Raw genomic sequence first — 14,732 nt, 5'->3', positions numbered from 1 at the left:
ATATGCCTTTAATTGTATATATATATTTATATATAATTTTTTTTTTTTGGGGGGGGGGGGGGGGGTTGAACTCATATATTAGATGGTCTATCTCCATGAAAAAAATGTTAGTTCTATTTGGTTGCTTAATTTCCGTAAAATCTTGTGTTTTGCTTGTTTGGCACATGCTATTGATGATTTGTATTCTATACCCATGTTTTTTAGTTTTTTTTCTTTTAACTCTGAGTATGTGCAACACATTTTCCCGAGCAGATACACTTTGAAGAAAGGAACAGGCGGCAACTCTCCGGTGGGTGCAAGCAGAATCTTTTATTCTTGTGGTATAGTAAAATACTTCTTAAAATCAGGAGAGACACAGCTTCAAACTTCATGCAGTGTGTACAGTTAACAACATCGTTTCACACACCTTGTGTGCTTCTGCAGGTCTGTAGAGTTGCCGCCTATTCCTTTCTTCAAAGTGTATCTGCTGGCTTGCTGTTCCAAAGGCTGAGCACCACCGAGGAACCTGCAGCTGCTGCCAGGACTGTACCGCTTCTTGTCCAGGGGATAAGGTAGTGCCAACTTTTCTTTCTTTTATTGACATTTTCCCGAGCGACACAAAAAAAAAACGACACGTGCAACACATTAATAAATCAGCTCCCAGAAAAAGGGGAGTGAAATCTAAAACACTCCCGAAAGAACACTCGGATTTTAGGAAATCAGGGCCATTGTGTACAAACGAAACTGAAACTGATACTTTCTGGGCACGGCAGCCTACAGCTTGTATTTTATATTTATGCTTCAATAAAGTGGATCCTTTTACCTGCCGTTGGTGCCGGATTACTCTTTTCTGCTTGTACTGAAGGAGGGGAGGCGCTAACACACAGCCCGAGCACAACGGAGGTAGTGAGGTTTGGAGCGATCACTTGCTATATGTAAAGTTTGTAATGTGGTTGTTTAAAAAATTTGGAAAATTTAATAAAGAAAACTAATGAAGAACCACACATGTCAGACGCATTTTCCAACATCTTGTGAAGACAACGTATGTAGCCAGTGACACGTCACAATGAATGACAAGGCTGGATGTCACAGTCATCCATGTAGTAAATGATATAATGAGCAGAAGTCATTAGGTGAATCATATGACTATTCGTCTTCCTCTCCCTGCATGATGCCCAATGATGGTTGAATGTTTCCCAGCAGCGATCTACAGCTTGGGAAGAAAGTGCTTCACTGCGAAAACACTAATCAGGGACAATAGAGAACTACAGAAATGAGCATCATTGTTACATCTCTATGGTAACAAGGAGTTGAGGTAATTGTTTTCTGGAGGACAGGTATCATTACTTTATATATGGATGTAAATGTCTATTTCATCTGACAATATATAAATCCTGGCAATCATTGATAATGCAATGTCTACGTAATGGTATACATATGTTGTTTTCTTCCTCATTTTAACCTTATTTAGTAGATTAAAGCTGTCCATATAATTAAAACAACTACCATTCCTAAATGCTGGGATTATACTCTTTGTATAGTGTTTTTTGGACATAAAAAGCTGCAACCTGATGTAAGCTGGGAGTCAATAGGGAAATATGAAACATCAGACCCACATGATGGACCATTTTTTTTTTACCATTTTGCGTTTTTAGGCTCAATGACAGTTTTCCAAAACTGCAGAATGTTTACCGTATAGCGTTTTTGTCAGGTATAGATACATAGTATGGTCGAAAAAAGACATACGTCCATCAATTTCAACCAAGGAATTGAAGGGAAGGGGTATGGTGGGATGAAGGGGGAAGGGGAAATCTGCAGATTTTGAGTCAACACCAGACGTATTCAAAAGGAATGGAACTTACAAAAGGAATCTGAAAACACTTCTGGGTTTGTCTCAAAAACAGCAGTGGCAGTTTTCCAAAAAATGCTAGAAAAGAACCTGTGTGGAAACCCAGCCTTATCCTTTTTATTTTGGAAGTTCTCAGACTGCAGGGACAGTTATAGAAAAAAAAAAAACTGCCAGTGTGATGCCAGACTTTTTTTGTTGTTTTTTTTTATGTTGGCTGTAAAAAAAACAGCCAATGTTCCAATAATGGCTGTTTTTATACAATATATATTGTAAAGACTCACGGCAGTAGGCAGGACTCACACGGTGGTAGTAGGTCCGCTGGACCTGTGTGGCAGATCATGCAGGCCGTGCCAGGGAGCGGAGTCTAAGGAGCTGCTGGTTTTCACCAGATCCCGCCGCAAAGTGAGATGGTCTAGCTTTGACAGGCGGCACTCAGGTCGCTGCCCCTGACACGACTTGACCACACAGGCGACTGAGGTGATGTGAGGTACAGGAGGGATTAGGCAAAACGTGGTCTGGATAGCAGGAGGTCAGGGCTGGAGGTAAGGAGCAAGGTCAGGTCACGGAATACAAGGGTCTGGAACACGGCAAGGCAACACAGAAAATGCTTTCACTAGGCACTAGGGCAACAAAGATCTGGCAGGGAGTGATGGGAGGTACGAAAATTTATAAAGAACAGTGCAGGTGCAAACAATAATAATGGGCGCACTAAATCAAAGAGCTTCGGCCGCGCGCGCCCTAGGAGGTGGGGGGCGAGAGAGGAGGAAGACAGACACGGAGGTGAGAGACGGACTGGGACTCGCATGCGGGCGCATCCTGCGATGCGAATCCCAGCCCCGTCAGATGGGGCAGTGGGAGGGGATATGCGCTCATGGCCGGAGTGCAAGATGTAACAGTACCCCCCCCCCCCCCCCCATGGTCCCTCCCTCTTTTTAAGGCTCAAAAAATGTTTGAGAAGATTACAGTCCAGGATGTTCTCCTCCGGCTCCCAAGATCTCTCCTCAGGACAAAATCCCCTCCAGTCGACAAAGAAAAATCGTCTTCCTTGCACAGTCTTAGTGGCTAAAATTTCCTTGACCTGGTAAACATCCGAGGAACCTGAGGAGAGCGTGGGAGCAGTGTTCTTTTGTGAGTAACGGTTGAGTACCAGTGGTTTGAGGAGGAAGACATGAAAATAATTAGGAATACAAAGTGAAGAAGGCAGACAGAGTTTATATGAGACAGGGTTGATTTTTTGAAAGACCTCAAACGGACCCAGGAACAGAGGACCCAGCTTGAAGCAGGGAATCTTGAAGCAAATGTACCTGGAGGATAACCAAACTTTGTCACCGGGAGAGAAAGACGGAGGAGGTCTTCTTTTCTTATCTGCCTGGGCCTTCCTGCGTGAGGAGGCAAGAGACAAAGAATGCTGAGTTTGTAGCCAAATGGAAGAGAAGTCTCGGACAAGTTCATCAACAGCTGGTACACCGGAGGAAAGTGGAACTGGAAGAGGAGAACGGAGATGATGTCCATACACAACAAAAAATGGATAAGTCCTCATGGACTAAGAATTCTTATGATTATAGGAGAATTCCGCCCAAGTAAGAAGGTCGACCCAATTGTCCTGACGAGCTGAGATAAGTCTCCAGAAATTAATTTACCCTCTCCACCTGACCGTTGAACTGAGAGTGGTAGGCAGAGAAGTCCAGATTGATGTCAAGACGAGAACAGAGTGCACGCCAGAACCTGGAAGCAAACTGCACTCCACGATCTGTGACGATATGATTTGGAAAGCCATGTAGACGAAAAATATGTTGAAGAAAGTGCTTCGCCAGCTGTGAGGCAGATGGAAGACCCTGTAGTGGAATGAAATGAGCCATTTCTGAAAATCGATCAACCACCACCCAGATGACTGTGTTATTACGAGAAAGAGGCAGATCAGTAATAAAGTCCATAGCTATGTGGGACCAAGGAATCTCAACTTATGTATGGTTCAACTACAATATAAGGATATACTACCGGACCCTTTAGCCAGGGTCTCAGGTATGGATAAAGTCTCCTCCATGTCCGACACGAGACAAGTTGAGGCCCATTGAACCTGTCCAGGCCAATTGGGTGCCAGTAAAACAAACAACAGATCATGAGAACTTAAAGGGGTACTCCGGTGAAAACCTTTTTTCTTTTAAATCAACTGGTGGCAGAAAGTTAAACATATTTGTAAATTACTTCTATTAAAAAATCTTAATCCTTCCTGTACTTATTAGCTGCTGAATACTACAGAGGAAATTATTTTCTTTTTGGAATGCTCTCGGATGACATCACGAGCACAGTTCTCTCTGCTGACATTATTATAATAATAATAATAATAATAATGCTTTATTTATTGTTGTCCTCAGCTAACCACTGAGCCACCATGCTGCCCTTAACATACATCTGCTATGCATGGTTGCTAAAATGGACAGAGATGTCAGCAGAGAGCACTGTGTTTGTGATGTCATCAGTGTTCCAAAAAGAAAGGAATTTCCTCTGTAGCATTCAGCAGCTAATAAGTACTGGAAGGATTAAGATTTTTTAATATAAGTAATTTATAAATATGTTTAACTTTCTGCCACCAGTTGATTTAAAAGAAAAAAGGTTTTCACCGGAGTACCCCTTTAAACCTCAACCTCACTCTTAACTAATAAACTGATACCCAAGCAACCTCTTTACACCTCTCCGCAACATGCCCCCCATGCAATTTTAAACTGGCATCCTCACAGTTTGGTAATTTTAATCTGGCATCCCCACATTCACATGGCTGAATATCCATGCATAATCCAGCAGCAAAATCCAGTGCAGCAGTCTACCAATAAATGCACAGTTCAGCTAACCCCCCCGTCTTATCAGCCGAGGCCAGGACCGATGTGGACAACACCAAAATAATAGGTATCCAAGAAGCAGATTGACCAGCGTGACAAATCTTGAGAACTGTGCTTTTTTTATTATAAAGCCATACTGTATCACAAAGACAACTCACATAGATGGTTACGAGTTTCAGCCAGAGGAACTGTCCTTATTCATAAAACGGCTGAAGAGTGTCACTGTCTATGTGAGTTATCTTTGTGATACCGTATGGCTTTATTATCAAAAAGGGCACCGTTCTCAAGGTTAGCACCCTCCCATTGTTTTCAACATTTCCACTGAAGAAATTCAAATGTTCCACAGAATGGTGACAAAAAACACCAAAAGAAAAACACCATTGGTGATTTATACTTCCCTATTGACATCCAGCTAACACCTGGCCGCAATGACCAACATTTGCCACATTTTGGAGCATCTAAAGCCATGCACTCTTTTCCTCAAAGCCATGCTCTTTTTACCAAGACCACTGCTCTTTTTGGACCAGGTGGAAAAATGCCAAAAAAGGGTTGAAAATGCATAGTAAATGTGACAAAAGTGATATAAGATGGTTTTTGGGGCTAATTGTGCCAAAACTGCTTCATAATTCTGGCACATTTGCAATAGCAAATCTGGGCAGTATTTTCAGCATAATTTCCAACATAATTTTGGTGCAACTGCAACATTAACTCTTCCCCATTGTTTGCTTAAAGGGGTTATCCAGGAAAAAACTTGTTTTTATATATCAACTGGCTCCAGAAAGTTAAACAGATTTGTAAATTACTTCTATTAAAAAATCTTAATCCTTTCAGTACTTATGAGCTTCTGAAGTTAAGGTTGTTCTTTTCTGTCTAAGTGCTCTCTGATGACACGTGTCTCGGGAAACGCCCAGTTTAGAAGCAAATCCCCATAGCAAACCTCTTCTAAACTGGGCGGTTCCCGAGACACGTGTCATCAGAGAGCACTTAAACAGAAAAGAACAACCTTAACTTCAGAATCTCATAAGTATTGAAAGGATTAAGATTTTTTAATAGAAGTAAGATAAAAAAAAATGTTTAACTTTCTGGAGCCAGTTGATATATAAAAAAAAGGTTTTTCCTGGATAACCCCTTTAAAGGAGTTGCTGTGAAATTTAAACACACATCCTATGGCCAGAGTCATCATTAGATGTATTCTTTAAACATGTGTTTTTTGCGATGTAGTAATGATGCAGCACTATGTAGCAACACTCCTGGCATGTATAAATGTACCCTTTGAATCCATATACATCAAAACTGTCCACTTGAAGGGCAAAAAATACAGAAAGCAAAATACCTTACCCTACATGATGCCATATGAAGGCATGATACAGAGTGCAGATTGGTCATACACACACACATTTTATATATATATATATATATATATATATATATATATATCTACATACTGTGGGGATCAAAAGTTTGGGCACCCCAGGTAAAAATTTGTATTAATGTGCATAAAGATGCCAAGGAAAGATGGAAAAATCTCCAAAAAGCATCAAATTACAGATTAGACATTCTTATAATATGTCAACAAAAGTTAGATTTTATTTCCATCATTTACACTTTCAAAATAACAGAAAACAAAAAAATGGCGTCTGCAAAAGTTTGGGCACCCTGCAGAGTTAATATCTTGTACTGCCCCCTTTGCAAAGCTGAAACCTGCCAGTCTCATGGATTGTTCTCATTCATCATCTGTGAAGACCATGTGATGTCAATCTCAAAGGTTTTAAATGTCCAGACTCATCTGACCTTGCCCCAACATTTTTTTTTGTTTTCTGCTATTTTGAAAGTGTAATTGACAGAAATAAAATCTAACTTTTGTTGACATATTATAAGAATGTCTAATCTGTAATTTGATGCCTTTTGGAGATTTTTCCATCTTTTGTTGGCTTCTATGCACATTAATACAAATTTTTAATACCTGCAACAGCCCTGTGTGTGCAGTGAGGTTTAGAGGTGGGGCCAGCACACCAACATGATTATTAAGGGCAGGCCCACCTCCAAGCCTTACTGCGCACACAGGGCTGCCAACTGGTAGCGCTTTGTGTCTGTACTTAGGAGAATATGCAGCGTATTTCCCAGATTTTGTGCAGTGAGAAATACACAATGTGTGACCCTAACTTTACTCGGTAAGCACCTTTGGTAGCCAATACAGCCTTCAGTCTTCTTGGGGACACCTGGAATTGGGTATTTTGTGCCATTCTCTGTGGATTCTCTAAAGCTCTGCTAGGATGGATGGAGGAGATCCTCGGTGGAAGCCATTTTTAGGTCCCATCAGAGATGTTTGATTGGGTTAAGTCAGGACTCTGTCTGGGCCATTCAAGGACATTTACAAAGTAGTTCCTGGGACACTCCTGTAATGTCTTGGCTGTGTGCTTAGGGTCACTGGGGAGGTTTATCAAAACCTGTCTAGAGGAAGAGTGGATTCGCTGCTTATAGCAAGTAGCAACTAATCATCACTTCTTTTAAATGAAAGATACAATCTGATTGGTTGCTATTGGAAACTACACCACTCTTCCACTACACAGGTTTTGATAAATCTCCCCCATTGTCTTGTTGGAAGGTAAACCTTCAGCCCAGTCTGAAATTCAGAACATTCTGGATCAGGTGTTAATTAAGAATATTGTTGTATTACTCCATTTAGCTTTACCTCAACCCTGACCAGTCTCCCTGTCCTTGCCTCTGAAAAACACAGCATAATGTCACCACCACCATGTTCCTTTGTAGGGACAGTTTTGTGCAGGTGATGAGCCGTGCCTGGTTCCCTCCAGATAGGTTCAATCTTAGTTTCGTCAGCAAAGAGAACCTTGTTTTTCAGTCTGAGAGTCATTTAGTTTTTTTTTTTTGCAAACACCAAGCGGGTTTTCGCGTGCCTTTAACTGAGGAGAGGCTTCTTTTTGGCCACTCTGCCATAAAGCTCAGAGTGGTGGAGTGCTGAAGTGATGGTTGACCTTCTGGAAGTTTCTCCCATCTGTACACATGATCTTCGAAGCTCAGCTAGAGACCATTGGTTTCTTGCCAAGGCACTTATCCCCAAATTACTTAGTCTGAGGTGACAGACAGCTCTAGGAAATGTTTAGTTTTTTCCAAACTTCAATTTAAGAATTACGGAGACCTCTGTGCTCTTGGGAACTTTTGGCACAGCTGAAATGTTTTTGTACTCTTCTCCAGATCGGTGTCTTCATACAATCCTGTTTCTAAGCTCTTCAGACAGTTCTTTCTACCTTATGGCTTGGTTTTTGCTCTGATATACATTGTCAGCTATGACTCCTTATATAGACAGGGTAATGTTGTTCCAAATCCTGTCCAATCAACTGAATTTACCACATTTGACTCCATTCAAGGTGTAGAAACATCTCAGAGATGATCAAATATAGAAATAGGAGGCCCAAGAAATATATTATAGATGTGATAGCAAAGGGACTGAGTACTTATGTCCATGTAAACATTTTTCCTTATTAATAAATTTGAAAACATTTTTAATGTTCTATTTTCACATTCTTATTATGGGGTATTGAATGCAGAATGATGGGGGAAAATTTAGTTTTTTTTTTATTTTAGCACAATATAACAAAATGAAAAAAAAATAACGGAAATGGTCTGAACACTTTACGACTGCATTGTATATACAACCTAAAAAGGGGCCTGTCATTACTTTCTTCCTGGGGGAACCACAAGTTGTCCTTGGTTGCTTCTCCCTGCCGCTCCAGCCTTGATTGAGATCTCTTTCTCTGGCTGAATTTAAGAAGGGATCTATGAATTAAAGTGGTTCTCCAGCATAAGGTGATTTTAGTACGTACCTGCCAGACAGTAATGGACATGCTTAGGAAGGATCTGCGCTTGTCTTGGGGCTAAATGGCTATGTTGTGAGATTACCATAACACTGTGGCTAGCTGTTCGTGAACCAGTATTTCCTGTTTGACTTTTCTTTTTTTTTTACTACAAATCCCACAATTCCATCTTCCTCCCTCCCACACATCAGCCACCCCAACCATTGAAACATAAATGAGCTGCATCCATTCAAATCAGTGTGGTTTTCAATCAGGGTGCATAGAGCTGTTGCATTAGTTGCAGATTGATCTTTCTCCCACCAAGCGATCCCTCCACCCATTGAAGCAGACAGGCTCCCTGTCATCAGCTGACTAGTGAGTCAGGTCTCGGCTGCATTGCAAACTGGGAAAAATCTGAGACAACAGTCATTTTGTATGCTGATAAAAATAAATATTGGAGTAAAAATCACAGAAGAATTGTGAGAAACCCATCACAAACAGGTACAGACACTATATTATGTTATTATATTACACTAACTTTACAGCCCCGTTGCATAGTCAAATTAAAAAAAAAAATCCTGGAATACCACTTTAAGGGTGTTGAACAGGGTGAAGCCACTAGGGGCCACATCAATAACTCTTTGTTGAGGCATCATGAAGTGATGACAGGTCTGCTTTACAACAAGCATTCTTATGTGTCAGCAACATGTTATAAAGGAGGAGGAGTTGAGTAGATTGATATATGGTGTTATGGGAAAATATTTAGTATTAGGGTAGGGTCACATGTAACAGCAGCCAATGAACCAACCCTATTCTGCTGTGCCTGTCTGCTCATAGAGGCAATCCGCCGCTATGAGCAGACACATGGACCTGCGAGTCGTCGTGCGCACACGCAGTGTACTCACAGTCATCGAAGCTGCTCTCGGCCTAGCTCAGGGAACAGGGGGAGCAGTTGTGATGACTGTGAGTACACTGCGGGTGCGTGCAGGCGGTTCGCTGATCCATGTGTATCTGCTCATAGCGGCAGATTGCTGTCAGGAGAAGACAGGCAGGAGGCACACTATTGGGTCATCAGCGTATCCGTTGCTTTACATGTGCCCTACCCTATACAGTAGAGACCGTTGGTCACTGTATGAGACTGCCCATCAGAGACTGCCCACTAAACTTTTAAGCCCAGAATAGGCAAATATATTCATAAAATCAGTTGCAAGTTATACTAAATTTTTTCCAAAAGCACTATTTATCAATCTGCTAAGCTTCACTTGCTTTATAATAACATGTCAGTAGATTGGACAGAATTTTGAGGTAACAGGATCCCCTTTAGGCCAGTGTTTTCCAAACAGGGAGCCTCCATCTGTTGCAAAAGTACCACTCCCAGCATGCCTGGACAGCTGAAGGCTGTCCAGGCATGCTGGAATTATAGTTTTACAATAGCTTGAGGCTCCCTGTTCGGGAAATACTGCTTTAGATATTGTATAATAATGTTGTACAACTTTCTTATATTCTTCATGTTTCTATTCTTTGCAATGTTCAATATCTCTACTTTACTACTATTTATTATAAAAATTAGATACTAACGATTCACCTTTATTTTTCAGTTGTGACTCCTTTTGTCATTTTATGCCATAAGCAACGTACTATATACTAACTGTTTCAACAAAAACGACAGTGCTTATAATATGGATGCATAGTAGAAGTTGATGTGTACTAAAATAACCTCCATGCACAAACACTCTAAACACTGTAGCAGCGCACCTACAATAAGACCACGTGGTGGAGGTAGCCGTACTCTAACAACTTTCATGAGACATCCTTACTTTCCTTTTTTGATACTCTTAGGTTAGCATGTCTGCCATATGTTGTCTATATGTTGATTTCGTTGATATTGTGTTTTGTCCAGCGACTCTCATGTGGGTTTTGGCATTTGGTTTTGGAGGTTTCTCTTTTGTAACAGAGTTTTGTTTAGTACTGTTGGTACCGTTGTTTTAGATATTTCCTTTCAGTTTGTGATATCCTGCTATGTGTCTGTTGCATGCACTTTATTTGAGCTATCCTGCAAGACTACTACTTAAATTGACATCTGTGGTGAGCAGTTATATGCTATACTAGTTCCACTATTCTGCCCTGCCATAAGTCCTGGGGGTATCTGTGTACTGGAAGACATTTTTAGAACTCAAAAAATGTGACTGCTAGGACCTGTCATCATCATAAGAGTCAGGCAGAAACTAAGCATTGCAGCTCTTTCCAAGAGTGGGTAACCATTGGCACGCCTGTGATATAACATGTAGTGAAATAACATGCCACAGAGAACATAGTGCACTGTATATGTATAGTTTAAAATACCCTGTTTAGGGGGATACATAGTGTGACCCAAGAAGTGCACTCTGGATTTTTGTAGGATGCACTCAGTGTCAACAAAAATCCAAATATTAATCTAAAATGAATTATCTCTAGGTTTCATAGATATACACATGGTCTAGAAAGGAAGGAGATAAACAATATTCAAGTTATACTCACAGTATGATTTCCAAATTGGGGGCTGGTACTCCTCTGCATCTAGAAAAGAAATCAATCCATTACTTGACTGTTCTGGGAAGTGAATATATTATCAAATTCATGGCTATCCGGTGGGAACAGCTTCAGGTCAGAAAGACAGACATATTGATAAGATGCATCTATACAGAAAACAATACACCTGCATTATGCACCAACAAGTCAAACAAACAAATGCTATTAATTCTGGAAGACTACTGAAATAGTGCATTTGTAAATGGTGCCTCTGATTTTCTCTTTATTTTGTGAAGGACCAATGGGCAAACAGTAACGTAAGTAGTTTTAGTAAATATTTCTGTAATTATGATGAGAAATGTATGATTACACAGCTTGGGGGGGGGGGGGGGGTGACACTGTTAGCTGTGATTGGACAGTCTCAGACAATGTAGGGACACCCCCCAGCTCCCAGTCAGCTATAAAAAAAACTGAGCTATAAAAAAAATAAAAAGTTCCAGATTTGTTATTTCTAGGGAAATGCACATATTTACTAAAACACACAGCTCACAGAAACCCGTCTCAGGCAATATTGAGGCCTGTTCTAGAAGAATGTAGTCTTATGCAGTAAATAGTTAAATCAATAAGTCATCAATTAAATGCTGATGAGTCTATCATAGGACATCACAGTTTGCATCTCTCCACTCTGATTAAGGGTAGGGGTGCTGAGCAGGAAAACACCTTTTTATAATGCAATAATAAGGTATACACATAGGCATTGTTCACTTGGCACAGAAGGAGGCACAACCTCTTTAAAGAGTGTTTCCCATCACCAACATTCATCAGCTATCTGCAGGATATGTGATGAGTTTCCAATCAGTAGGGATCCAACCGCTGGGACCCCCAATGATCATGATAACAGGGGTCATGTGCCCCCCAAGTTACATGAAGTGGTTCTCACACAACTGCTTCGTTCACCTCTATGGGCCTTAGGAGTACAATATCAGTTGTGTCACAGCAGTCAAACCCTGATTTTGATCAAAGAGTCAATAACAATCCTGAAGCTACTTGATAAGTGTTGTTCACGGGAAAACCCCATTTTATTCACTTTTTGAAGTAGGCTGTTGGACACCAAAGCCATAGTGTTGTCCCCTCCATCTACCTCACTTTCACCTTGACAAGCACTGATATCCACCAGGGCCAGTGTGTACTTACCCAGATTTACCTGGTACTTACACCTGCTCTAATGGAACTGCAGGCATTAGTTCCATCAGAGTCCCTTAAGTCCCTCTATAAAGTTTCCACTCAGTAACCCTGGGAACTGCACCTTAAAGTCATCCTAAGGAGCCTGAATAGGTTTTAGGCATTGTGGGCTGTTGGACCCCAAAGCCATAGTTTTGTCCCCTCCATCTACCAACGCTTTCACCTTGACAAGTAATGACGTCAACAAAGTCTGGTATTCCCTTGCCCAGATTTACCTGGTGCTTACACTTGCTCTAATGAAACTGCAGGCATCTTTGAAAAATAAGACAGTGTATCGTGTACAACAATACTATTTTCAAACAAGCTACATTTTTGTGAAGTTCTGTACATGAGATGTGTTTGAGTTAAATAATATAAGGCACTGTGTTTTAGCACAGCTTCTCTCATACTTGTACTGTACCCCACGCACATTATTGTGGACAGTTACCAAATGTAATTTACTTGTAGAAATGGATATCATTATTTATGATTCCACAAAGACATGTACATTAAGCCAATGCAGTTATGGCTACTGCCAGTTATGTGGAAACGACTAGATGGATAGGTTTTTTTGACCACCGCAGGCTGTGCACAAAGCTAAAGATTAAATCCATATGTCACTGTTGTTTTCAAATTATATTTAGTCTCCACGCATTGAAGAAAGCAGCTAGATTAATAACTATAATAATGGTTCCTACGTGCCCGCTAAGGGTGACTTTCCACATAAGTAAACAGAAGTATCCATGTACTCTTAAGAACTCATATCACAAAATGCCCAAATTATGCTGAATTTGTCCCTGTAAAAGGATTTGTGTAGGGTTTTTTGCAAAAATGAGTAAGAGGTTCCATTAGATGTTGTATCAAGAAAGGAATCTCACCAGAAGAATGAGTGCCTCATTGAGACACCATATGTACACATACAGAGTACCTGCTGCATCGCTCCTTGACTTATACGGTACATACGGGCGATCAACCATGCCTTTTTCTGAACCAGGTCAGCCCAAAGTAAATATTTTATTTTAAAGTTTTTTCATCTTTAATGTAAAGAATAGGCATTAAAAGCACTTTAGCTTGTTACATCTGACAGTTCATTTTTATTGCCAAGATGTCCTGGTTTCCTGATAAACCACAGAGAATTATTTGTGCTCGAAGGAAAGTATGGTAAATAATATGTATATTTGACATCTCAGCTTTTTTTGGTGCTGTTAGGAAAGGGAGTTCTTAGAAATGACGAATTCTTAGAATACTGACAAAAATGTTTGTGGTGACAATTATTTGTTAAAAAGTGTTGCTGTTGGTATTCCCAATATTCACAGCTACCATTACCATCAACTGTAAAAACACCTCCTCCCCTTTTTTCTGAAAGTTTCCCCTCTAAGGCTATGTTTCCATGGCAGACTGTCCGACATTCTGTAGCTGTCAGAACTTATATGGTTAAAAGGTTCTGACAGCTTCTTTGTTGTTTTTTGTTGCTGGGTTATGCCCGGCTATCTGGACTGGTCAGTTGACCTTGATTGCAGCATCTGTTCTGGATCCATAGAAGTTGGCAGTCTACTCCCAGTCAGTGCTTGCTAAAGAGCTCAGTTTGTACTCTTGCTAGCTGTCTTCTGCATTGGTAATATCTGGCTTTTTGAACCTTTGGCTCCTCTCTCTGACTATTCTCTCTGGTATTAGCGATTCTGTACTGTGACATCTCCTGGCTTCAGACGCGGATGGTTGACATTGGACTTATTGTTTGAGTGTTTAGTCTTCTTTTGTTAGTCTGTCTGTTCCTACTGTCCCCGAACCTAGTCTGTGTCATTGTAGTTTATTATTTTGACAATTCCGCCCCTCACGTATATAGGAAGGGACTGCCTTCGTGGTTATGGACCTGTCGTTTAGGGCAGGTACATAAGTAGGCAGGGACAGGGGAGCGGGCGAGATTAGAGTGCACTCCTTCCCTGCCCATTCCTGACAGTAGCAGCAGAGTCCCATTTATTGTAAAGGAATTTTCTGCACTGTTTACGCAGCCAAAATTTAGATTCCAGCATTCGCAGAAAGAATATACTCGTCTATTCTTTCTTCAGATACTGCAAGAAAATGTATTGCCATCTATGAGACGGCGCATTTCCTAGTGGTCCTAGCGCCCGCCTGTTAGTCAAATGTGCGGAATGTCAACAACTGTGCGGACATTCTGCACATTTTTTCACCCATGTAAACCTGGCCTAACAGTGAGAGCTAAATGACAAAAAGATCTAAGTTCCCTAGGTAAGGAAATGTGGGAAGAAATTTTGAGTTATGTGCTACTTCTCTCATTGATCCTAGCCCATAGTCTATCACATATTTATTTACTCCACAAGGTCTACAAAGCACCGCTGTTCCTCTTTAACCCCTTAAAGACTGAGCGTTTGACCGTTCTTGCACTTTCGTTTTTTCCTCCTTACCTTTTAAAAATCATAACCCTTTCAATTTTGCACCTAAAAATCCATATGATGGCTTATCATTGTATGACAAAATTGAAGAAAAAACTACATTTTGAAACTTTTG

At 40.7% G+C, this 14,732-nt stretch overlaps 1 protein-coding gene across 3 annotated transcripts in view; it reads right to left on the bottom strand.

The window, feature by feature from the left end:
- Positions 1-14,732, bottom strand: part of CHN2 (chimerin 2) — a 397,849-nt gene that overhangs the window by 233,108 nt on the left and 150,009 nt on the right. For all 3 annotated transcript variants that reach the window (XM_056519888.1, XM_056519889.1, XM_056519890.1), the window contains one exon: positions 10,995-11,033. In XM_056519888.1, the coding sequence (XP_056375863.1) occupies positions 10,995-11,033 (39 nt within the window). The remainder of the gene's footprint in view (positions 1-10,994; positions 11,034-14,732) is intronic.

Source organism: Hyla sarda, chromosome 5, assembly GCF_029499605.1.
Source record: "Hyla sarda isolate aHylSar1 chromosome 5, aHylSar1.hap1, whole genome shotgun sequence".
NCBI classification, from domain to species: domain Eukaryota; kingdom Metazoa; phylum Chordata; class Amphibia; order Anura; family Hylidae; genus Hyla; species Hyla sarda.
The sequence above is the reverse complement of the archived record's forward strand: the minus strand, read 5'-3'. Positions and strand labels throughout refer to the sequence as shown.